General features: G+C 36.8%; 1 protein-coding gene across 5 annotated transcripts in view; it reads right to left on the reverse strand.

The window, feature by feature from the left end:
• The window catches only part of Kcnh7 (potassium voltage-gated channel subfamily H member 7), a 493,051-nt gene that overhangs the window by 147,229 nt on the left and 319,377 nt on the right, over nucleotides 1-26,445 (reverse strand). For all 5 annotated transcript variants that reach the window (XM_063283033.1, XM_063283031.1, XM_017591438.3 and 2 more), the window contains 2 exon segments: nucleotides 20,588-20,743; nucleotides 4,376-4,804 (listed from right to left, as the gene is read on the reverse strand). In XM_063283033.1, coding sequence (XP_063139103.1) covers nucleotides 4,376-4,804; nucleotides 20,588-20,743 — 585 coding nt within the window.

Genomic DNA, 26,445 nt, shown 5'->3' on the forward strand with positions numbered 1-26,445 from the left:
GAAGTGAAATACTCATGTCACTTAATTTAAACTGTTTTAAGTTACAGATTTTTAAATTATAGCATTTGGGGGAAAGCTCTGCACAGTTGCTGAATAGTTGCTGGGTTAACTTGCAGCATTGTCAAAAGCCAATTTTTATGTCTGTAGCTTGTAACAAGTCAAAGGAAAACCATGTAACATTTTGCATGTCAAGTATTTTTCTACGTAATTAAACCTTAGCATGTTAGTATGGGGAAAAGTTTCTTAGACAATGGATTACTAATTCAATTTGGATAGTTTAGAACATTTTTATTAACTGTCCCCTTATGCTTAACTGTTCTTTACTGTGTACCTTAAAAATATCTAACTGTATTTAATGAGTCATTCTTAGGAAAAATAATTGAAATATATCAACAGAAGCCTTTATTGTAAAGAAATAATTTACATGTTTGCTGTGTAGCAGCATAAAACCTATAATGTTTATAAATTTGTTTATATTAAAACAGCCTGTTTTTAAATCTTGGCATATAGTGCTTTCAGATTTATTTTGAGAGTAGAAATCTAATGTTTGCTCTGTGGTACTGAAAATGTATATTAATATGTATTGCCAGGTTTGAAATACAGAAGCTTAAAATAAATGAAGTCATAAGAAACCATTCAAGTATATACAAGGTTTGAGAAATGTATACATTTGTTGCCATCTATCTTATCACTATGCATATTCATATCTTGGGATACCGCATAATTGCTTCAAAGCTTTTATTGAAAGTAATTTCAATACTATGGTTGATGGAATTGTTAGAGGAGACATTGCCTGGGTCAGAAGTGTGTTAATAGAATGTGACTTGTAATGGCATGTCCTCCTTTCTTTTAACAAATCACAGAAAAGGAAGCATTGAACAAGATCTTGTTTACACACAAATAATTTCACCCTCAGAGTGGCCTAAAATCATTAGTAAAGTAGTAACTGTTTTGCAAGTGGTTAGAAAAATTTACAAATGGAGCTGGAGGTTAGCTTGGAGTGGGATACTTGACTAGCATTTATGTGGCCCTGGTGTGACACCCCCAGCACTTTTGGAAACTACTAATAGAATGTTCTACACACACACACACACACACACACACACACACACACACACACTCATGCACCCACCCACACACGCACGCATGCACACACTCACAAACCCATGCATGCTTATTCATTAAACCTAGATGCTCTAAAGACAAATGGCAATGAAGTTAGAGTAGAGTTAGTAAAGCTTTGACACTGGGACACTGGGGAAGAATGAGAAACTTGAACACTGAAATAAACTGACACCTCTTTCTTATTTCTCCTATGCCCATCAGTGGTTTTATTTAATATATTTATGTATGGATTGATTGACTGATTGGTTGATTGATTGTTTGGCTAAATGGTTCCAAAGTTAAAGTACACAATACCTGGTGTCATTTACTGATGGCAGCATCATAGTGCCAGTGATATAAAGTGCAGAAAGCAGAACAGTTAGACTCTTTCATAGTGTCTTGGCAGACTAATTTCAGGTTTCTTGAATGTCATGATAAACTAATTGAAGTTTATATTTTCCATGTCTATTTTACTACATTTTTGCTAAATTTTCATAATGTTAACTTGGAACGGATCCCAAAAATGACTGACAGTTTTCGGTAATACATGCCTTAGGAAGGAAAATGCCAAGGTACTTTCCAATAAAAATAAGAAGATTACGTAAAATATTAACTGCTAATATATTCATAAAATATTTGTAGTACGGTAAAGATGGAGTACTTAAGAGGATAGTGCTGTGTTTGAATGAGAACTTCTCAACTCCAATCTGGTGCCTCTAGGACTTTATCTCTTAATCATTTTCAAGAATTTGTAAAACTAAAATCAAAAGTGAAGGTCTCCATCTACTCTGACTTGTATTCCATTTCTCAAGTATATAGAGTTATACAGCTCCAGGAATAGCAATTCCTTTCAAGCCTATCAGTGGTTTTGTTAACAAATAAAAGTAAGATCATTTTTGAGGCTGAAGTACTGTGGTGAATGTTCTGTGAGTTCATCCTTCTGCAGCCACACACTGACTTGGTATTGGCAAGACGGTAGTATTTTGCTGAAAATTGCCCAAAGAAGAGAGGAGAACAAAGGATGACATTATTAAGCATCTTTCTACATGCAGTTTTTATACTGAGAAATCTAAAATTATCAAAAATAACAAGTTGCCCTTCCTGATAATTGTATTAGTACCTGTGTACCATGAGGTGGCCACCTGAGAGGAAAACAACATATGTAAAACTCTATATACAATACTAATAAATTATATTGAAACACAGGTATGCAGGACATTCTGAGCATGAGAACTTTGATTTTTCAAATTTATTACCCTAATTCAGTTTCCTATGGGAAAACTTTGAAGATTCGGTGTGTTTGCTAAAGATGAGAGTACTGACTGGTAGGGACAAACTAAAGTATATGCTGTTCATTTGAACAGAGCTGGATTTATTATAATTCATCATAGAATGCATTGTTCAAAACTCCAGTTATACAGGTCTCATTTGGTCAGAAAATATTGAACTTAATATTCCTAGGTGGTCTGGAGCACAATTATCTAGCTTGGGAATTGTCATTAATTTAGTTTTCTTTTTACCCTTCTCAAACCATAGGTTAAAGTGGATGTGCTGATTACTCTTGTAATGTTGTTTCTCTGATTTGTCTTATTCCAAACTCTTCTTTTTATTCCGAGATGGTTTCTGTTTCTTATATCTCTTGGAGATCCTCGCTCATACTCCTGCCCACTTCTTTTCTTTCAGCTCTTCTGTTTTTTTCTATTTCACTGTGCTTTTTAGAAAGATTCCCCCTACATGATTCAATACTAAGACTTTGATATAAATCAATGTATGTGGAGGAAGGAGCTCATTATATCCTTATGAGTATGATATTAGATTATGACTCATGAGCATGGTTCTCTCAATGCCAAGGCAATGGTATTGAGTATCTGTCATAAGTAGTACACTGGGCTGAGTGCTAAGTCTGAAGAACTACAGGTACAAGAGTGCCCACCATGATGGTATCTTATATTTTCAAGTTTTCACACGCAACCATCATTGATCTGTCTGTCTGTCTGTCTGTCGGTACGTCTATAGCTGTATGTGTTGGTAACTATAGAATAAATGCTAAACTATGCACTACTTTGAAAACTAAAAGTTCATTCAATTCTGGAAATCGTTTGATTTTTCTAGTTTGGAATGGGAGAGTCAGTGATTGCAGCTGAGTAATAATGTGGACAGCGAAGAGGATTTTAGACAGAACAAAGTGGTGAAGGAGTAATATGTATGGTATGGCTGTGTGAGCAGTTGCGAAGACGTCTAGAAAGTAACTTTGCCCATCTGGAATAATGACTGGAATGCTTTAGTAAGGACCCTCATGAGTAGATTTATGTTTTTGAAAAGATGGCTGACAACAGCTTAGGTGGCAAAGGCATATGAAGGAATGAGGATTCTGGGAAAGGACCCTTCAAGTGTCTAACTCTGCAAGGGTTGGAAAAGTGTGTTTGAGTATCCAGTCAGGCTACTTTCAGGCTCCTTGGACTCAATCAACTTTCCTTAAGGTGGAGTCTACTGGAATAGAAGCGAAGGCGAGTTACTGCTGGTGGAATTGAAGCCTTCTGAGTAGTGAGGCCATAGGAGCCTCAACATTGACTGGCTGTTACCTCCTTGCCTTCCCTGTGGCAGTTGTTTATCTATAAATGGAGTTTAAAAGTGGTTCCTAACCTACAGAAGGGCTATGAGATCTAAATGAGTCAGGCATCCTAACTACTCAAACAATGCTATCTATTATTATGCTAAAGATAGATGGCTTCCTTAGTGACTTCCAAAGCATAACACTCACTCTGGCTAGTTTAGGAATGTGAACAAGGCTAGAAAGGATGGAAAATAAGTTCTGACTCTACTTTCCAAATTGCCCAGTGGGCTTCCCCACTAACCTATCCTCCTTTCCCACCTATCTCCCACTGGTCAGTGTCACCGTCCAGCGAGGGCACACTGCTCTTTCTTCCAGGGTGTGATTATTTGCTTAAACCCAAGAAAATTAATTATGCTTTAGGTGATAGAATTCATCACCTAATCATATCTTAAATTAGGGATTAATTAATTAACACACCAGGTAGCAGGCTGCTAATGGCTACACTGTTTCAGAAACACTGATAAGGAAGCCAGAAGAAGTCAAATTACTCACTAGGGTTCAAAGAGGAAATGAGAAAAAAAAATCTTAATGCAAGATTCATGTTTTAATGGCTTTAATCACATTTCTTCTGTGAAGAAACAGATCACCGTTCAGTTTTGAAGCAACGTAAAAATAAACACCCATTACCCAATTAAAAAATCTTTCCGTGTTACGTACCTTCACTGGCATGTCGATCTCTAAATATGTTCTTGGGGTGGACATTGAACCCTTCTATATCATGAACTGAAGATGCTCTCCGTATGCTACAGAGGCTCTCCCTTGACCTGGAGTGTGTTAGTTGGGAACTTGACTGCAGCATGTCAGGGTAGAGGCGGTCCCATTGCCTTTTGGGAGAGGAATGGTCCAGAGGTCCTGATATGTTCACTAAGGGAGAACACTGGCTAGGCTGTATCAAGGCCTTCGTATCATCTGCTTCAGAGGGACTGCAGCTTTCTTTCGTGGGAGACTTAAAGTGCTTCATAGCCACAGAGTCATCGCTGTGCTTAGAAGAATCAATGACTACCACGTCCGGGTCTTCCTGCGGCAAGGACTGCTTTCTGTATGTTAGAACTCTCAGACCAGGAAATTTGAACCCAAAAAGTTTCCCTACAAAAGAAGACAGAAAAGAGTATTCTTACACTACGCACATATACTATAAAATTAATGAACACAATCAACTCACATTTAAGTGCTATACAAAAACTGAAATATATATTTAATTAATTCTGCTTTAGTAAGAAATATTGTAAAAGAACAATTATATATATATATATATATTTACACATGCACATATATACTTTCCTTTTGATAATCACAAAAACCACAAGTGACATGAAAATATTATTTACATGACACAGGACCTTTAGCTTTTACAGATCAAAAACATGTATTCAGTAAACACCCACAATTTACATATAAAAATAGAACCAACATCTTATCTCAAGGGTTAGACAGAGAAATGAATGAGAATATATACGGGATTGAAAAGGTATTGATAGTAATAGAGAAAGACAGGAGCTTGAAGTGGACTTGATACACTTGAAGATATCTTTAGCAGTCTTTTAATTAACAGTGTTGTAATTGTAATTGTAATTTAATAGTACTGCAACCAAACAGTATTTTGTCTTTAACAGTTCTGTAAGTTCTGTTTGGGTAGTAAAAAGGGAGATAGATTATATTCCAATGGTTTTTCAATTCACTTGGAAGTCTTGAAAAGTTATAGGCTGCCAAAGAGTTGGAACTAGAAAATATCCTGAGTGAGGTAACCCAGTCATAAAAGAACACACATGGTATGCACTCACTGATAAACCCAGAAGCTTGGATTACCCAAGATATAATCCACAGGCCACATGAAGCTCAAGAAGAAGGAAGACCATACTGTGGATACTTCTTCAGTCCTTAGAAGGGGGAACAAAATATTCATAGAGGTAGAGGATGGGAGGGACTTGGGAGGAAGAGAGGAGGGAGAGGGCGATAAAGAGGGGCAGGATCAGGTATGAGAGGAGACAGGGATGATATACAAAAGGTCAAGAATTTGAACAGAGGTGTGTAGCAATGGGAGATGGAGACCTGGGGGTAGGCACCAGCAAGTCCCAGATACCAGGAAAGCAAGAGGCTCCCAGGACCTGACAGGGATGAGATTATCTGAAATGCCCAACAAAGGGGAGGTAGAACCTTTAGAGATCAAACCCGGAGATTAGACAAGGTCCCCGTTTTGGGGATGGGACCACCCACTCATCTTCAAACCCAGAAGGGTTCCTGTTTAAAAAAATACAGAGGCAAAATGTGGAGCAGAAACTGAAGAAAAGGCCATCCAGAGATTGTCCCACCTGGGGATCCCATATACAAACACCAAACCCAGATAATATTGTGGATGCCAAGAAGTGCTTGCTGATAGGAGCCTGTTATAGCTATCTCCTGAGGGGCTCTTGCAGAGCCTGACAAATACAGAGGCAGATGCTCACAGCCAACCATTGGACTGAGAACCAGATCCCCAATGGGGGAGTTAGAGAAAGGACTGAAGGAGCTGAAAGGGTTTGCAACCCCGTAGGAAGAACAATAATATCAACCAACCAGACAGCCCAGAACTCCCAGGGACTAAACCACCAACCAAAGAGTATGTATGGAGGGACCCTTGGCTCCAGCCACATATCTAGCAGAGGATGGCATTGTCTGTCATCAATAGTAGAAGAAGCCCTTGGTCCTGTGATGGCTCCATTTCCCCAGTGTAGGGAAATGCCAGGGCAGTGAGGTGGGAGTGGGTGGGTGGGATGGGGAGCACCCTCATAGAAGATCCTGTTCTGCTGCCTACTTGGTTTATCCTTTAGGTAGAGCCAAGATTAGCTCCCTTTGCGAGGATTGTCCTTCCCTCTGAACTAAGGTGGACATCTCTTCACAGTTTCCACCCTAGAAGATAATAATACACACAGTGATTCCCCGATTAACATTTTTCTACACCCCTATAAGAAAGGCCTTGTTTATTTTGCTTTGGTTCTGACAGAATGCCTGAATATGGCTAATAGAGTTATACAAGCACATAATAAACTGAGTTATAATGTATTTAGTTTGGATTAGAATATATAATTACTCTGGTCATTGTAGTTGTGTAATCTCAGCATCCTGGAATGGTGTTGGCTCTTATGTACTGTACAATTGAGTAGAACTAGACAAATCGTGGCAACTCTATACTATGTCTTGTCTACCTGATCAAATCTTATCAATTTCACCCTTTTAGACATGGTTTAAATGGCATCCATTTTGATCATTAAGATTACACAGAAGAGTTCTGATGCCCTTTATCATCTAGAGGATATAGACAAAATGCTTGTTGGAGAACAATTTAGAATTAAGCAGGCAAATTTATTATGTCAACTTTTCACTTGTAGTTTAATAGTAAGTAATGTTAAAAATAACTAAAATAGGATTTATTTTTCCTGGTAAAATATTATGATATAATGTAAGTGTATTGAACATTATATTGTGGATTAATACACAAAGACGAGTGCAAGCAATCTGCACAAACAAGATTAAATATGGTTGGAAAGCATTATAAGGGTTTTGAAAGCATCTTTACATATTTCTCCAAACCTTTTTTATATGCTCACACAAATTGCCAAGTTAAAAATCGGTGAGCTGCATCAAAATCATTTGATTAGTTTTTAATGTACATGAAATTGAGTTACAGTTTACAAATCAATTTTGCAAGTTTTATTACAATGCACCGAAGTTCAGTGCCTACTTTTACTCATTTTTTCATCAGCTGCATCGCTCTCTCCTTCCTAAGAACACCCAGTAGCTCTCTTAAATTAATGATCGCACAGGCATTTATTTCTCTGCTGCGTTTTAGTCCCATCGAAGGTGGTACAGATGGTCTTTTCTGCACCACTAGGTTAATATGACCACGTTGTATTGGATTACAGATTCAGTTGTCTCCGTGCAGTTCATGCAGAAAGAATGCACGTTGAGAAATTTGTGCCCCGCTATACTTCCTTAAGGGATCATAGAACATAGGTAAGTGTAACTGTTGTGGCTTTTGACTCTGTAAAACATCTTGCTAAGTCTTCAGATTATATTAAACTTACTTTCTTACTTGAATAATTAGATTCTCTTTAGTCTCCTGTCTACCAAAATAGTAAACCTGAAATAAGAAGAAAAAACTCAATATTTTTTTTCACAACTCACACATCGTTAGAAATAAAGAAAGACACTGATAAACTACCTCCATGGATGTACTTTAGTTTACATACATAATTTAAGCAGTAAGTAATGCTGGTGGCTACGAAGATTGGAAAAAGTTTTTCTTGGGGAAAAAATGAATACTACAAAAATGTCCACCTAGATTTTTAAAATTGTCTTTTATTTTGTCTTTATCTTTTATTTTGTCCAGTCATTATTGGACTCCTCCGACAGTTTCTCATCCCACTCCTCCTTTACCCATCTCCAAAAGGATATCCCCATCCCCACTCCACCAAGCCTCCCCATTACCTGGGACCTCAAATCTCTCCATGGTTAGGTGCATCTTTTCTCACTGAGGCCAGACCAGGAAGTCCTCTGCTGTCTATGTGTCGGGGCCTCATATCAACTAGTGTATGCTACCTGATTGGGTCTACCTAGCTTTTAATCATTGATTTTTCTTTCAATTGCAAGTTCTTGTTTCCTTCATTCCATTTATTATCGTTTTACAAACTTTTAGTGCATTGAAATTAAAGTAATTTAATTTAAAGTATAATAAAAAACCAGTATGTGGCTTAACAATATGTACCTCTTGCCTGGTTGTTCCCAGTTGAGTTAAACCCCAAGAGGAGATATTCTTAAGTATAAATGGTTATGCAAATGGAGAGAGTCCAAGGTGTCTTGAGAGTGGGGAGGGAAGTGGGCAGGGAGAAGCAGTGAAGGCTGCCAGTGTAGATTTCCCTTAGTGGAGGACTGGGGTGGATGAGACTGCATCATTGAAAATAGGCTGTTGCTGGGCAGTGCTGGAGCAAGCCTTTAATCCCAGCCCTCTGGTGACAGAGACAGATGAATCTCTATGAGTTTGAGGCCAGCCTGGTCTATAAAGTGAGTTTCAGGACAGTTGGGGCTACATAGAGAAACCCTGTCTAAAAACCAACAAATAAGTCAACAGAAAAAACAACAGAGGGAAGGAAGAAAGAAAGAGACAAAGGAAAGAAAGAAAGAAAGAAAGAAAGAAAGAAAGAAGAAAGGAAGAAAGGAAGGAAGGAAGGAAGGAAGGAAGAAAGAAAGAAAGAAAGAAAGAAAGAGAGAGAGAGAGAGAAAGAAAAGAGATTGTATAACTATTTTCAAGGGAATATACTCAGGAGCTAACTGTCACGATGGACTGGAAAGAGCTAAAGTCCATTGTCTAAATGGCAAATGGACCTGAATCTTCAGCTGAATCTTCGTAGAGAAGTTGGAGGTGAAGCTCCAGCTACATTTAGAATTGTTGCTTTTGATTTCAGTACATTGCTCTCAGGTCTTAATTCATTTCTAACTTCCCCCTAACCTCCATATACTACCTTAAGACTCAAGGCTTCAGGATTCCAGTGTAATCTTAAACTCTCTGGTGCTCATTTGAAGCTTCTTGTGTCTCTGCATCACCCAGTCACTGACTGTCACCATCCCTTGGGAAAGGTGATAACTCTGTCTAATTCCATCCCTGCCAATGAATAGAAGAGTCAGACCTCCCAAGGGGCTGTTTGGTGTATGTGAAAGTTCATCACTTTCAGAATTTTTGTCACAATGTTCAGTACAAAAAGGGAGAAAAAGAGGTTTTTTTTTTTTCTGAAAAAAGTTGTCATAAATAAATTCTATTGTTAATTATTGAATGCAAGGAATGAATGGGTTTTTGTAAATTCACGGTATTCATACACATAACACTTGAGTTGAAAGCCTTAAAGCCAGTGTGAACAATTCTGCAGCGTGGATACATAGAGGGACATGAATTTAATCCAGATAAATACAGTAAAAGATCAAATTTGATGGGAGAAACAGAAAATGTCTGACATATCAATCAGCTTTTCCTTTTTATGGAGAGACCTGGGTTAGAAACATCTTGAAAGAATATGAGGGGTTTTTCCTACTGTTAAGTGAGGGATGTGGTATATTATGGCATTGAGGGGATGTGAGAACAAGCCAGACTATTGACAAGGAAGACTTTCTTTCGCAGCTAGATTGGGAAGAAATAATTTTCAAATGTACTTAGTACCAATCAACTAGGTATCCTGAGTAATGAATGATAAATGGACAAGTATAGCCAGTGCAGTTTTAGCATTAATTATTAAAACAAAACAAAACGTTTTCCAGACCCCAGAATCTATTGGCAGACATTAAAGCTGAAGTTAAAAGTGGGGCCCTTTAAAGGAGTAGATATGATTAATAAAGACAGGTAACACTAGGAAAAAGCAAAACGAACAAACCAAAAACTCCATGTATCATCTTACAAAGGAAAGAGCAATGAGCCACGGGCAAACTGGGATCTTGTAGTAATGTGAGTCTCAGTATGCTGTGTGAGGATCAGGGGGCAGCCTAGGCTGCAGCAAGGCATGAGAACAGTCTCAGCAGCAGCTGCAGCAGCAGCAGCAGCAGCAGCAGCAGCAGCAGCAGCAGCAGCAGCAGCAGCAGCAGCAGCAGCACACTCCTCTCTGAACAGGTTAAAATTGCTGCTGGTATTCTGTAAAGCCCTGCTTCCAGTCCGGCCACATCATCATGACAGCAAAGGAGGCAGTGAACAGATTTGGTCAAGGGAGATAAGCAGGGAGACAGGGTAATGAGATGGACTGCTTTTAACCACTCAAGGTTAAAATCATTCGGTAAGGAGACATGGGGAATGAACGGAATACACCAACATTGCATGTGCTTGATTAGGTTTCCATGTGCTTAAAATAACCACTAAGTCAATAGGGGCATGATTTTACCATTCCATTATTTAGTCTCTCTCAGGTATATATATATATTTCCCCCTCTCCAAATGCCAAGTTAAAGAATCAATTCAGGTCTCCTGGAAGTGATAACATCTTAACTTATATTGATTCTGGGTGATCATGCAGCCGTCATGCTGATGGAAGCTCTAACTAGAATGCTCAAAACATGAATGAGAGATAGTCCAGTTTCCCAAAAACTGTATGACTACAGACTGCCCCTAATTTTCATGTTGCTAGGTAACAAAATAATCCATAGGATGCTCATAAGGAACCCCTAGGAGGGTATACTTTATTTGACCTGAATGCTGATCAATATCTATTCTTAACAAAGGACATATTTTTTCAATCACAAGGACTTCCATTGATCTTAGATATATGTTTTTGTCTATATAATAGGGAGACAATGGCAAAATTTAATTAAAGTTCTCTGTTTTTGCAACAATGTCATGATTCTTTTTTTCCTATATTAAATGTAGTCCTTAAGGAAGAGACTTTCAAAGGAAAGATGAAAATAAACATTAGTTACATTGTAAAACCTTTAATTGAATTCCACTGAATAACAGATGGTTTCTATAGTAATGTGTGCTGGTTAGGGAATTCTGTATCAAAATTGCAGCTTCTCATCATTGAATTAAAGAATGACTTTCAGCTCCAGTGGAGACAAGTGAAAGCATGGTGGAAGCCTTTCTGCAAGTGAAGTACGTGAAGCATTTCTTTGTTTCTTACTTGCTTGGGGTTAGAAAACAGACACAAATTTGAGGAGGTAATATAGCAGTTGAGACAAACATATGCTTTATGTGTTAATTATCTTGAGTGAGTCCAAAACATATGAATATGGTTTTAGTGGCTTAAATTAAACAGATAAGTGCCTAAGTTATCAAATGGTACTTTGTATTTATACATTTAGTTTTGGTTGAGGCTTTTAGGACAACTCAAACTTTCAATAAGAAAAATAGTAAAATAAGATATAATGTTAATCTTTTTAAAGATTACAGGATCTTTTAAACGTGATTTAAGTGAAAAAATTCACTTCTGAAAGTTGTTGTTATAATAAACTCCTTAGACATTTTAGGTTATTTTATTAAATGATTTACATTTGACTTCACCTAAAATCATTTTATTTGAATATTAGTCAACTTAAACCATAGTATGAGAATGACGTATTTGATATATACAGAGTATTGAATTTTGATTTTTGAGTCAACAGTTCTGGTGCAGAAGTAAAAAACTTGTGTTTCCAAGCATGTCACATATTTCATAGTAATGATCTTACCAAATGGAAAGTTGTGACCAGAGCAATCTTGTTGATGTCCAGACAGTAGAAAATAAATTAATAGTTGCGTGTTAAAAACATATGCATGCACTATTGTTGCACAAACATACACAGATACTTATTACTGGTAAAGGATTTGTAGTGGTATAAGAAAGAACATGTTGCTGCTTTGAAATTAAGCTTAAAGGTCTCTGGCTACATTAAATTAGATAAATATTCTTCAATTTCTACAGTCCCCATCTTTCTTTTAGTACTGACTTTTCAAATTCATTTTTGTGTATTTTTTAAACATTACAATTGTAGTATGATTAATTTTTATTATGGTCTATTGGGCAAACAGATGTATTCAATGTGACAGTAGACCAAAGTGAGAAGTGCTTTGCTCTCACAAGAGTAGGACCATGTAGATATGCTTGCAAGAAGTGCAATTTCCACAGGAACAAGTCTTTTGAAATAGATATGCTACAAAAAATGCAATATCCAACTAGACAAGGGATATTCCAGTTAAACTCTACAAAATATGAGAAGCTGTAGAAGATGAAGTTAATGCAGTCATGGAAGCTACTCTGATTTAGATCTTTGTTTTGCATACATATAGTAATTTGGAGTTTTATGTTTTAGGCAACAGAATGATTTGTAAAGGAGAGAAACAGCAGATGACTGTAATCTGCATGCAACAGTGTTTTGTGTAGATTTGGAGAAAAGAAGCTGGAAGAAGGAATTACAAGAATGAAATCACTACATTAGCTCAAATAAGATGTGTCAGAGTTCTGAGTAGAATTATTGTAGTGGGAAGAGAGAGAGAGAGAGAGAGAGAGAGAGAGAGAGAGAGAGAGAGAGAGAGAGAGAGAAGAGAGAGAGAGAGAGAGAGAGAGAGAGAGAGAGAGAGAGAGAGAGATTGAAATACATGATAAATGTATTTGGTCCACTCTTTTGGTAAGAAACAAGAAGATTCAATGGAAGGAAATTTTGGATGATTAGTTCATGACATCTCTGATGATCAAGTGAGAGAGACAAGAGATGTTAAGACACATTTGACTTGAAAGGGTAAAACTTCAGAAGTACCAAAATATTCCCAAGAACTTACCCAATGCTTAGTGGATAGATGAAGCTCTAAGATAGTGGTTCTCAAACTATGGGTTCTCAACCTTTTGAGAGGTGCTGAATGACCCTTTCACAAGGGTCACCTAAGGCCATTAAGGAAGTGAGCATAAGCTGTTGAAACAACTGTTGACTTTAAAGATGCAGTGAGTATGGTAGTCTAGAAATAAAAAGACAAGAAGGGAATCTAACTCATCTATGTAGCAGACCATCTAGGGAGTAAATAGAGAGCTCAGTTACGTTGCTCTGTGGAATGGAGAGTAAAGTGGAAACAGTAACACGTGTGCGGCTCGAACACCTACAGCGAGAGGCAAATAATAGAAACCAAGAAACCACAATTACACGCAAAACTCAAGGAAAGGTGCGCAGAACACAGTGAATAGAATACCACAGGCCCTGTCAAAAGGATGGCTAGTATTCTGTGCTGGCTTATAAGGAACATTTGGGGTGTGTAGCAAGCTACTCAAAAGAGAGACAGCCAGATATCCTAATTTTAATGTGCAATATCCAATTTTTAAATGTTGGCAACAAATTCAACTAATTAAAACTTTTAAAAAAACATGATGTGATATAAACAAAATGTGTCTGTTGAAGTGCAGGCTATTTATTCTCAGCAGCGTGAGTATGAGCAACAGAGGAAGGGGCCAGGAGAAAACATTGGCATGGGAGGGAGACTGGGGAAGATGGTTTTGAAGGAGCAGGATAGTACAGATCCTTGGGGTATTATGTAAGTTTCACTTAGGATTTGTCCACCAAAGGTGGCCTGTGGTTGCTGAGGAATTTCCACTCAATGACCTCCTTCACCCCTGCTGTGGCACAAGCTTGCAACACAGGAAAGGATTTGAGGTCAGGGTCATAAAGACTATAGAGAAGGCTGGAAGTGCCTTCTCTAGGTAATTGGAGAAATGGGAGAAAGAAAGGAAAAAAAATAAGGCATCTCAAATAGAGTTGTAAGACGTGTAGTCAATTAGTACCTCGATCAGATAATTTTTCTAAGAATAAAGAAAACTGGAGCTTGTAGTTTCTTAGAAAATATACCCAAATTATGGCATAAATTCAATACATCATTTGACAGTGAGTGATGAAGATTTAAGTGGAGACCCACAATATTATATTGATGAAAGATTGAAAGTGCCTGAGATTTGTCTGGTAAGATAAGCAGAGAAAAGTTTAGAGTTGATCACACAAGGTAAAAATATATGCACTAATTTTTGTTTAAATATTAGATTAGTTTATTTTCCTGTTGCTACAACAAAATACTCTGATAAAAGTTAAGAATGGAAAGATTTTTTGTTCTGGCCCACTTCTCAAGGGTGCAATCTTGAACAATGGGAAGTCATGTATAATAAGAAAGCAGGCAGCACTGAGTGCATGTGTCAGCTCATTTTCTCCTTTTAGTTCAGATCCTATCACAGGGAATGATGCCACCCACAGTGGGCAGGTCTCCTCAACTTAATTAACCTGACGTAGATAATACAGGGATAGCATGCTCCAGACATGCCCAAGACCTGGTTCCCTGTGGGTTCTAGCTCACATTAATTTTACAACTGAGATTAACTATCACAATCAAGAATTTTATTCAATTTTAGTTTTCCTGAATGTTCTCAAGAAAGTTTTAGCAAGTTATATCATTTCAACCTTTAAAGAATATTTTACATACAATACCTAAAATAAAAAATTAACTTTGGGGGTTGGGGATTTAGCTCAGCGGTAGAGCGCTTGCCTAGCGAGCGCAAGGCCTTGGGTTTGGTCCCCAGCTCCGGAAAAAAAAGAAAAAAAGAAAAAAAATTAACTTTGTCTTTTATTATTATTGGCATTGATTCTTTAAATTGATGCATTGTACAATAGTTGCTAATTTGATAGGTATACTCGCTAATAAAATAACTTCCTTATCCACATGTTTTATTGGGGAACATGAGTAATCTATTTGTGCTTGATTCTGTATCTTTCACAAATAATATTGTGAACATTTACTTATTCTTGAGATATGCTTGCTTTTCATATGTTGGGGCTCTAGAATCTAAAGTCAATATTTGTTTCCTGAGAATATTTATTGCCCCAGTCCATAAAGAAGTCTCCCCTTTTACAACCTCTCTTTTCTATTGTACAGATAACATTGTTTCTTACTCTTAATAATCTCAATTTAATAAAATCTACACATATGTCACTTTTAAGAAGACAAATAATTTACAGATATATATGTCTTTAATAAATAGTAAATGAACGATTTTCTCCTTTTCTCTTCTCTTCCATTCTTTCTCTCATAATTATATTCACCATATTTTTATAAGAAAATTAAGCATTTACACAAGAAAAATATGAGTTTTAAATATATTTTAGTGTGCTTACCATATATGTCAGTGTAACTACACTTTATGGCCAGTTTCATTGACCCACATGTTGGCGACTGGATTGTAGGCTTCAACCTAACAATCTTACTATGTTGGGAATTAACATTGTACTAAGTAAAGAAGTATATAGGTTCTACCATCTCAGATACTTGTTGAGATCTTTTCATGTTTAACTAGAATTTAATCTTCTTGATGGAAAGTTACAAGGAAAATTATCCTATTCTATTCAAGGAACCCAAAGTCAAGATGCTCTACCTAACTTATCTTGGCTCCTATTAAACTGTCTACTTGTGCAAATGTTCTCTTCCAGCTGTTTATCTTAGCTTCTGATAAACTGTTTGCTTGTACAAAACCTCCTACAGTAGATGAAGAGGAAGATACCAGGATGTGGTTTTTTAGCTTTAAAGTACCTTGACCTAAATGCTTGGGCTATACTTCAGTCCCACCTTGCTGGAATGATGTGTTTTAATTGGCTACAAACTATGCTTGAGTACACATCTCTAGTGGGATCCCTGTAATAACATGTTTTTCCAAAGAGATCTGCTTGTTAAATCAAGCAGAAAAGTATTCAAATCTCATCTTCTTTCCTTCCTTCCTCCCTCCCTCCCTTCCTTGCTTAGTTCTTTCCTTCCACTCTTTCCTATTTCTTCCATGACTCCCTTCTCCCTATTTTTTCTGTCTTTCTATCCAAAGATGTTTGAAAGAGCCAAAGCCATTATTTTGTACTGACAGTAAAATTTTACTCATTAAGAAATAGATCATTAGGGTTTGTCAGAGATGAGACCTAATATGTAAAGTTATCAAGCAAAATTTTGGTCTTTTGAACTTTTCTGCTTGATTTAACAATCAATTCTTCAAAGTCTGACACAAAGTTAAGGGAAATGAAGGACAAAATGACAAAGGCTATGAGTGAAACCAGTGCACTGGCTGTAAATAATCAGACTTTGAAAAGCCATAGAAACAACTGTGTCTGCATATCTTTTACACTCTCCAGTGATTCCTTGTGTGCATGACAGTGATATCATAGGAGAACCACACATATTCATAAGATAAGGAGCAAAATCTCTACTGGCCTTGCTGGGATTTTTCCATGAAATGCCAATTGAACAGAAAATAAAGTGTCATAGACCATGTTTGTACTCTGGGAACTGTTACATAGAATTCTATTTAAGAAACCTATGTGTCAATTCAATATTTGCATTTCAGTTTTAAATGAATGCATTATCTTTTTTTTCAAGTCCTATCCTGCTCTGGTGTAGGTATGCCCTCTATTTTTTTACTTCCATTCAGATGAAAGGTCACACCAGACACTATTCCATTGGTAAAATGAAGTATTTGAGAAAATGGTTAAAAAAATAGAGTAGGCATTCAATCTCAATGTGGGCAACCTGATGTTCATGGATAGTCATAAATATAGATATTAATGGCAGATAGAGGTGGGTATCATTGAAATTTACTCTCAGAGACCATTCGGTAGTGACTGAATGGGAGAAGCAGAGGAGATAAGTTGAAGTGGCTATTACCTTAAAGGAACAATTTTGAATTAGACTTTGTTTTATTGTATTTTCATTTATTTCAAAACATATATTTTGGAAACTGATTAATTACTGATTGTTGCAAGAAAATTTCTAAAATGTGGTATTTTTTAAGGGTAAAAATTAAGGATACTGGTATTATGTTGCATTAATATTTTTCTTCCTTCTTTGCTTTATGAGGAATTTTAATTTGTACTGCTATTTAGACTAGGCAAAGGAAGTAATTGATACTATAATAAATGTTTAATTGTTCTATTTAGTTTTAAGCTTAGGTTTATCCTTACAGGGAGGAACATGCTGTAATTCATGGACCACAAGCATTATGCAGCCAGGATAGCAAGGAATAAAACCTGCCATACAGCATTATGCTTTGTTTGATTGTTTTTAATTGGTGGTGGTGGTATGTGTGCATGCATCTGTGATCTGTGTGTCTGTGTACACATATGTGTGTATGGAATTTAAAAAGATCCATCATGAGGTTGTCAAGCTTGAACTTTGTAGATAACAGTGCTGAATTATAATGCTGAGAGTTTGCATGTGGATTTAAGATGATGACTCATTCAGTGAACTGCACACACAAACGAATGAGGGCTTGAGGTCCACCCCAGAATCCATGTGAAAAATCTAGGTGTAAGAACTAGGGAAACAGCTTTATGAATAACTTTTTGACGTGTAAGCTTGAAGACCTGAATTCTGACCCCCAGAAACGGTGTGAGAAACAGGTGGGCATGATAGCCGTTGCAGTCTCAGCACTCAAAGAGACAGAGGCAGATCACTAGGGCCAGCAGGCTACCTAGTCAAGCCAGAACTGGTTCAAGTTCAATTCCAAGTTAATTTAGAGACCCCAATTCAATAAATTAAAAGTGATTGGGGAAGACCCATGATATCAACTTCAGGATCCCACATTGTAATATATATGTGCACCTACACACAACCATCAATTTGCACATAAACACGCATGAATTACCACACCACCCACACACAAATAATAGAACATAAATAAATGCAAAGCTAGCTGCACCAGTGGAGACCTCCAATCTTGCTGATAGCCAGTAAGGCCCATGTCCAGGGGGAGATTTAATCTCAAAATAAGGTAGTCACAGAAAAAAGTTAATAATGTCAACTTCTGGCCTTTATGCTTACACACACACACACACACACACACACACACACACACACACACACATACACACACACACACACACACACACACACACACACACACACACACACACACACACCCTTCTAGGTTTGGGCATGACTGCCAGCTGAGGCTTTTGGGAGCATGCTTTTATTTTATGCATGTTTTTATTTACTGTACATAAAAGTATAGGGTTTTTAAATCTCTATTACTAACATTTTGTGATGTTTCCCAACATCCCTTAGACAATATAAGATATAAGTCCAATTTTCATATTAATCCTCTCTAACCCATAGAAATCAATAAGGGAGAGGTCAAATCAATGTACCCATAAAGGACAGGTACAACATTTTTTAGTGGGATCTCTTCAGACTTTAATGGTCATGTAAACCTAGAAATGATCACTTATGACGAGAGCAAAGAATTTGCCAAGCAGAACACAGGGTAATACTGAGAATAGAACCACACAGAGTCTATGTGGAAAAAGTGGAGGCACACATCTTGGAATGGTTAACTGCACTCAGAAGAGGTCCCTTGCAGAGGAGTGTCCACACAGGAGAAGAAATAGGAAGTGCATGATGAAAACGGCCAGATGGCTAGTTATATAAGACCATGGATCCCAAAACACTATTGTAGTCAAGGAGGTTGGCATTGGCTCCTTGTCAGCAACACTTAAAGGAAGAAAAGAATGAATAGATAACTGGGGGGCATAGGACAACACAAATGCAAGGCAATGCCCAAATTGGTACCATCTACCAATGCTGTTATTCAAGCATTATGGCTACAGAAGAATAGTGTCTTTATTTGCGACTCTTCTTGTTATGAGAAAATATCAAGACCAAGGCAACTTATCAGAGAAAAGGATTATCTAAGCTTGTGGTACTAGAGGGAAATCAGTTCATCATTGAGGGGAAGAAACAGGCATGGTAGCTCGAGCAACAAGTTCAAATATTGAACCACAAGCACAAAGTAGAGAATGTAAACTAGAAATGACCTGAGTCTTTAGACTCTCAACGTTTATTCCCCAAGACATAATTACTACAGTATGACCATACCCTGAAACTTATCCAAATAGCACCACCAACTGGTGAGTTAATATTTAAATGTGCTAGGCTTTGGAGGACAGTTATCATTCAAACTACTACCATGTTAAATAAGAAGGGGTTCTGAAAACACTTTGCAAGAATTGAGGAGAGTAAGTTCTGAGGATACTGAGGAAGATTGTGTGAATACTGATTATATTTAATTAGAAATTTAAGATGGAAACAAAAATGAGAAATTTAAAAGTGTCCCATAACTGACACTAACACCAAAAAAGAAAGAGCATTGGGCAGGGAGAAAAAAAGATAGTGAGACAGATTAAGTTTGAGTGACTTGTCAAACTCTAGGAGTCTAATGATATAATCCAAACTAATAAACCAAATAGTAGACTATTAAAGATATTTAGGAACACAATGACAAGCTCAAAATAATATATTATTAATAAAATTGTATGGTGGGAAGGGTAGCAAAAGATCTTTGAGATAATTGTCTTCTTGTTCAAAGAAAGAAATCCATGATTAGAAAAAATTAAGGATCAGGACCAAAACTATAAATTCATCAAACTATATAATTGCAGAGATGTGTCATCTAATAAACTATTTTATAAAAACAACTATTAGAATCGTAAAAATGTTACCAAATATAAAAAGAGCTGTAGGTAGACAGAGACAACCAAACATTAATACAATAACAAGGAATAGTCAACCCAGAATTTGTCGGCACAATAGAAAACAGTCAATTACATCAATAACCATGCATTCCCAGTAGAGATGTATCCAAATAAAAAGAATGTATAATTTCCTCACGAGTCTCAAAATGCCAATATCAAATCGTATCAGGTGATACAACTGAGACAAATCTTAAAATTTATTTTAAAATGCAACAGTCAAAGAGAAAAAGGTTCATTATGTCATGAATTAAAGTATATGAGATGAAGTTGGAAAAGTATTAAACAGAACAAACAAAATATCCTCTAACTGTATGAACTACCTTGATTTATCGATATAAAGTTGTTTTTTTAAAGCGTTTTTATAAGTTTATTGGTCCATAATTTTAAGCTGAGATAAATTTTTAAATGTATAAGCCAAGAGTTTATCAAGCAATACAAGTTCTTTGTGTACCTCATATGAAGTATTATTTTGAATATCTAATACTTCAAAACAACCTAAGTGTTTTCAGTATCAGCATGGTGGGGCACACCTTTAAGTTCAGTACTGTGGAAGAAGGTGCAGTGAGTTCAAGGCCAACCTGGTCTACACACTGAGTTCAGGGACCATCCAGAGCTATACAGTATGACCCTGTCCTTAAAAAAGGCATTGGTAAAGTATATCATGCTATTCCCAAGTCATATGGCTTTCAAAGAGGATGAAAAATTTTGTAAAGTGTCAAAGAATAATAACAACAGCTATGTCTTTCTAGTATAAAATGTTTATATTTCCCCTGTGAATACATTTTAAGAATTGACATGCGGATAACTACAGAAGCCATGGAATGCCATGACTTTATAGACGTGAGTCCTTTTACTTACGATTTACAGATTTGACTGGCAATATTGGGTTGACTCTCTCTGGGGAGGCAGCATTGTCTTCATCTGTCACATACTCAAAGTTAATGATGAACATCATAGCCACACCCTCTTGGTTCTTTACTGGGATTATGTGAGTGTTACAAATAAAAGTGGAACCTAAGGAGAGGAAAAATGAATGTCAGATCAAAAACATACCTCCTGTGTGAACTACCAGTAAAAATAAAATTAAAATACATTACTATAAAAATTTGGCTGAAATAACCCCTGATATTTAATATAATAATTTACTTTTTCCTATATATACATATATACATATACATACACACACACACACACACATATATATATATATATATATATATGTACATTATATTCATGCATAAAGAGTATCCAATGTAATCCAGTTACTACTACATTGTGGAAATAGACAATATCAAACCTCATTAACTTTTGCCAATAACTTTAATAGCTAATGAATAAAAATATCTTTATGATTTTATAAAACACTACCAGTCATGTCCTACATATTTGCATTAAATCAGTATTTATATGAAACAGACTTGCATAAACAGTGAAGAAATGCTCATTTTATAGTATCAATGATTTTTTAATTCAAAAGTTTCTTCCCCTTTTTTCTCTTAATTTCTTGGACACAGTAAACTACTTGCTGGCTTCCAAATGTGTTGCAGTAAATGAGAAATATATGCAGCATCTAAAGATAATGGTTTTATTTGGTTATAATTTTCTAGGGAAAGGGAAATTATATATATTATCGTATTAATTTTTCCTGTGTTGCTGTTAGCTACCAATGTTGTTTCCCCTATACAATCTTTGCCATTCACGATCTATGGAGTAGATCAGTTTTAAGAAGTTTAATTTCCTTAAACCTCTTTCTTCTGTTTTATTTCTTGGAGTTGACTCCTAGCAATTCCTCAAACAGCCCCCTTTCATCCTTACTGTCTGAATATTTGCTCTATTTAGTCAAAGTGAAAGAAGTCTCACCAGCTATGGGTTTATTTCAGTCAGTTGAAAATGAAAACACTTCAGAATAGGATCTTGATCTCTTGTATCGTGATTATTCTCATTTCATAGAGATTAATTGAGATCATTCCAAGGAGAATTATGTAGCAATGTCAAATAAAAAGAAGTGTATGGAGATTAGGTTGACCAGAGATTTTAGGTGAATCATGAGAAAATTCTGGACAACGGGAAACTAGGAACAAAAGGATGGGTAGATAGCACAAAGTTCGAAGCAAGAGCATCAGCTTTGGTGAGAACCACAAGGTGCTGACATCCAAAAGTGGCACCATACATACATTCTGTTGCATGCAAAAGGAGCAGTGAATTAAGCCCTTTTCTTCCTCAGAGTTCTCCATCATTGCTCCCGCTACCAGAGCTGAGAAAAGAAACTGTTGCTAATGCTGCTATAGATGGAGGATGAAGGGGTTTGGGCACATGAACAACTACTTACTATGTGTTATGTTGTTCCAATGACTTCTAATTTCTACACACTTGATCTTAGCCAAAAGGCCGAGAAGCGATCTAATTTTTATATAACGGAGTAACTTTAGAACAATACTCCTTGTACTTTAGACATACCAATGTGTTAATTATGATTTAGATTTCCAGATAGCCTCCGAAATTTGAAATAGAATAGACCTTAATATAATGTCAAATTTTATATAATGGTAGTCCACAGTTACAGATGCTTTAAAAAACCATGCTTCAGGAATGATTTGCTGCACTTCGAGTCTTCAGCTGTATCTTCAATTCATCTAATAAAACAGTTAGCTGGAGCACTTGTCGAAGTTTCCATGGTAACAAACAGGCCGACTTTAGTAAACACAAAATAAGCAATTTAAGAGTGCTCCATTAGAACTAAATATAGAAGTGCTTCGGGCCAGGCATCACAATGCATACTGGTAAAATAGAGTTTGAAGAGATGTGAGAAATAGCCGTTATGTCTTTCCCTAATGAATCAGAATACATATTGATTTTGCCACTTAAAATGACATTTCCTGCATCATTTAGAATATAATTGTGAATTTACAGATTGGTTATTCAGCGGTTTCAAATATTTCAACATTTGAGGTATATTTCTGATTGTGAAACAAAATATAAGACAGAACATTGAGAAATCAATAAATAAAAGATGCAAGGATAGAGAGGCCTGCAATAGAACAGAGCCATTTCGCATTGCCTAATAGAAGGAAAATCATGTCCTTCCATACAAATGCTTGAAATTTACAGTCGAGAACTGAAAAGCATATAATTACGTGCTTCAGGAAAACAGTTCGATGCATGTACATGAGCTCCACACCTCATTGCATTTGTATAATTAATCTGAGATTTATTGCTTACTACTATTGCTTCCTACATGCTTCCATTAAATAATATATCCTTTTTATAGTCAACTGAAGACTCACATTTACACACTTTACAGTTTTACTTTGGGGGTGGGGAATGGATGGATATATCCTTCAGTCTTTGGTAGCCCCCAGAAGCCACACAGTGAACGGAAAGACACAAGATATTAGAAGAAACACATATATGGAATGCACTTTAGCTTGCATAATTTTACCACTTTCAAGGATTGTTGAGTGACTGCTCCTGCTTAATTTTTTTAATATTAAATTAATAATAAATAAAATGATAGGAGACAAAGGAACAGAAACACGATTCATGAAATGCTATTTTTAAATTGAAGAAAAATAATCGCTTGCTCAACGATGTTTAAATAGCATTAAATCAAGGAAATATTTAAACCCTGTTAAAATGCATCATGTATTCAAATAAAATTAATAGTGTTTGTTAAGTAGCAGAATATTTACAATAACATTATCCATTATTTATACAGCCATGCACGCGATTATGTTGCACTAATATTAATTAGACTTGGGTTCATTTCCATATTTTGTTTCCTGAGTGAAAAAACCTTTTCAAAGTGAAAAGGCCATTTAGGAAGAACAGTGCTCATTTTGATAAATTTTTCAGAAATTAATAGAATTTAAACTCTCTTGTTATTAGTCAAGAAAAGCACAGCAATTTGAAAAGCATAACAATTGCCTCTTTATTCATAAATCGGCAGCTTACACTCAGCTGTATTATAAAATGAAAGGCCATGATTTAACTTTTTTAGTGCATTTTATGTTTGTGATGTGTACTTACAGGGCATTCTGTGTACATGAGGCATGATACAGTGGTTTGAGTGAGTATGGTGGCTACAGATTGTGGAGGGAAGGTGGAGGGAAATGAAAAACCGCTAACCATGTGTGACTTGGAACTTCCCTGTTAGAAAGTGTGGGAACGCCATGCAAAGATGACTGTCATCTGGTTTAAAACCATCCCTCTCACGTAGATGCAAACAATAGCTTGTTGAGAACACCAGGACAGAAGTAAAGGAGGCACTTTGGGAAAATAAAGTAATAGACTGCAAGTGAGTCTAATACACTAGGCTGATGCGGGTAGAAAGTGCTGAGGTGAAGCCTGAAGTTGGTTCAACCAGAAGAATGCCATACTACTTCTTAAACTGGGACAGAGAAAGCGAGGAGCTGCATATATTTGAAGACTGCATATATTCATGGGGCTTTGAATAAAGTCACTATAAAGTAGCCTCCTGGATATCTAAATGGAGGGGTTGATAATGTGAACACCAGGGATTGCAGTTCAGTTCAGGCAGGCATTGGTCCAAGTGAGAGTTATGAATCTGGAAGTCATTGGGGAAAACATTACATTTCAAGGATGGATGGTGGTAGTTAGGATAGAAGATAGTTTGTAGCTTATCTCAGAGGCACGTCATAGTTGAAGGAAAGACAAGCAAGACCCTGTAAAATTCGTGGAGGCACACCAAGCGGAGTGGGAGGAAAACCAGCATTGTGGGGCATCAGGATTGTAAAGCCAGCAGCGTTCCTAAAGGAGGGCTCCATAATCTTTTGCTGATAGGGATCATGAGACCCTAGAAAACACACACCCCTTTAGAAATATTTCCATAGAATTGTGGCCAGGTAACTTACTTCTTGGATGCATTCAAGAGAGGATGGGGAGGGGAACACCCAGAGAGAAGGGGAGGGGGAGGGTTTAGGGGGATGTTGGCCTGGAAACTGGGAAAGGGAATAACAATCGAAATGTAAATAAGAAATACCCAGTTTAATAAAGATGGAAAAAAGTATTTAATTAACAATGTCAAAAAAAAAAGAAAAAGAAAAAGAAAAAGAAAAAAAGAGTGAATGGAAGTACAGGAAATTAAAAGTTTTTTTTAACAGTTTTACTAAATTGTTAAAGTGGTCACAATTCTAGCATATGTCAGTAGCTAGAGAAGAATTTAAGGTATAATCCTTGTTAGAAACATTATGGTATGTTTCTATACTTCTATAAGGTACATTGAACTGCTTTCAAGTAACTCTATCCAAATTTTGTTTATATTAAGTCATCTTATTACCTGGGTTCTGGAAAGGTCTAGTTCTATCTCAAGACATGTTCTTAGCTCTGCTTTGTTCCATGTTGAGTTCCTCTGCACACAGCACCTGTGCAAGACACGGCCACCCCTGTTGTTGAGGAGCACAAGCTATGCAATTAGAATGTCCTCAGTTCCTTCTTCCGCTATTTACAGAGTAGCCCTTTCGTTAAACCTAACAGTGCAGCCCAGCTCACACTTTATGTATCCATACCCTGTAAATAATTTTTATCGTAGAAACTTGCTCTTGGAATCAAATGAGTTAATACGCACACACACAGCAAGGTATAGAATAGAATTATTTATACTATGTTAGTATGATGATAGAGTAGACCAAGTCATTCTCATTAGATTTCTATCCTGGGTCCAAAAGCAACTTGGGAAGGAAGGATTTCATTTAGCTTACACTTGCAGATCACAGTCCTTCACTGAGGGAAGGAATAATTCAAGAACAAGAAGCAGGGACTGAATATAGCAGAGACTCTAGAGGAATGCTGTTTACTGGCTTGCTTCCAGACTCATTTTCAGCTACCTCCTTATGCAATACAGGACATCCTGTCTAGTGATCACACCCTGCCTAGAGGCCTGTGCCCTTTCCATCAATTGGCAGTGAAGAAAATGTCCCATAATCATACCCATAGGACACAGCAGAGGAGGCATTTCTTTCCTTCTCCGCGGTTTGCTAGTTTCTATTTGTGATAATCTAACCAGTACATCAAGAACTTTGATGAGACCAGTTTACCCCTAGCCCTGAAGATATACAAAGCCATCAAACATGTTCCACAGACAGAAAGCAACCTGGGAATGGGAAGGAGAGTAGTAGAAAGGGAATGAGAGAGTTCTTTGAGGAAAGCTGGCTTGGAGTTTCTCTTCATCCCACATCAAGAACTTGCACGTAAGGTCCTGTATAAAACGAAAACATTTAATGGTCCAAGAAACTTGAAAGGAACTCACTAATGAAATGTGCTTCTTGAAATTTAGATAGAGGATTTGTTTTTGAAAGCTACTGAAATGCACTGTAGGTAGGTTGTGAGCTTGGAGCCCCAATTCTGCAGTGATGGTGTTACATCTTCTTCTACAGAACCATGCATGCCGTGGGCGAGTAACTGTAACTGGACAGTGGTCCAGGCAGTGGCCATTCTCCTGTACCCATGCATTGGACTAAGACCTTCCCAGAATTAGGAATGAGAGGACGTCAGATAAAGGGCAGGAGGGAAATCCTAGGATGATTAATACCATCTGAATCACTATTCAGAGGAGAACATGAAGAAAAAGGCAGATGAATGGAGGTATTCGTCTGTCATGGAGAGGCAGTGCCAATGTTGAACATCTGCTAATTCCACAGAAAGCCAACAAACCACCAGGTATACACGGTTCTGTCCCCAAACTTTATACCCTCAGAGGA

This window comes from Rattus norvegicus, chromosome 3 (assembly GCF_036323735.1).
Source record: "Rattus norvegicus strain BN/NHsdMcwi chromosome 3, GRCr8, whole genome shotgun sequence".
NCBI classification, from domain to species: Eukaryota; Metazoa; Chordata; class Mammalia; order Rodentia; family Muridae; genus Rattus; species Rattus norvegicus.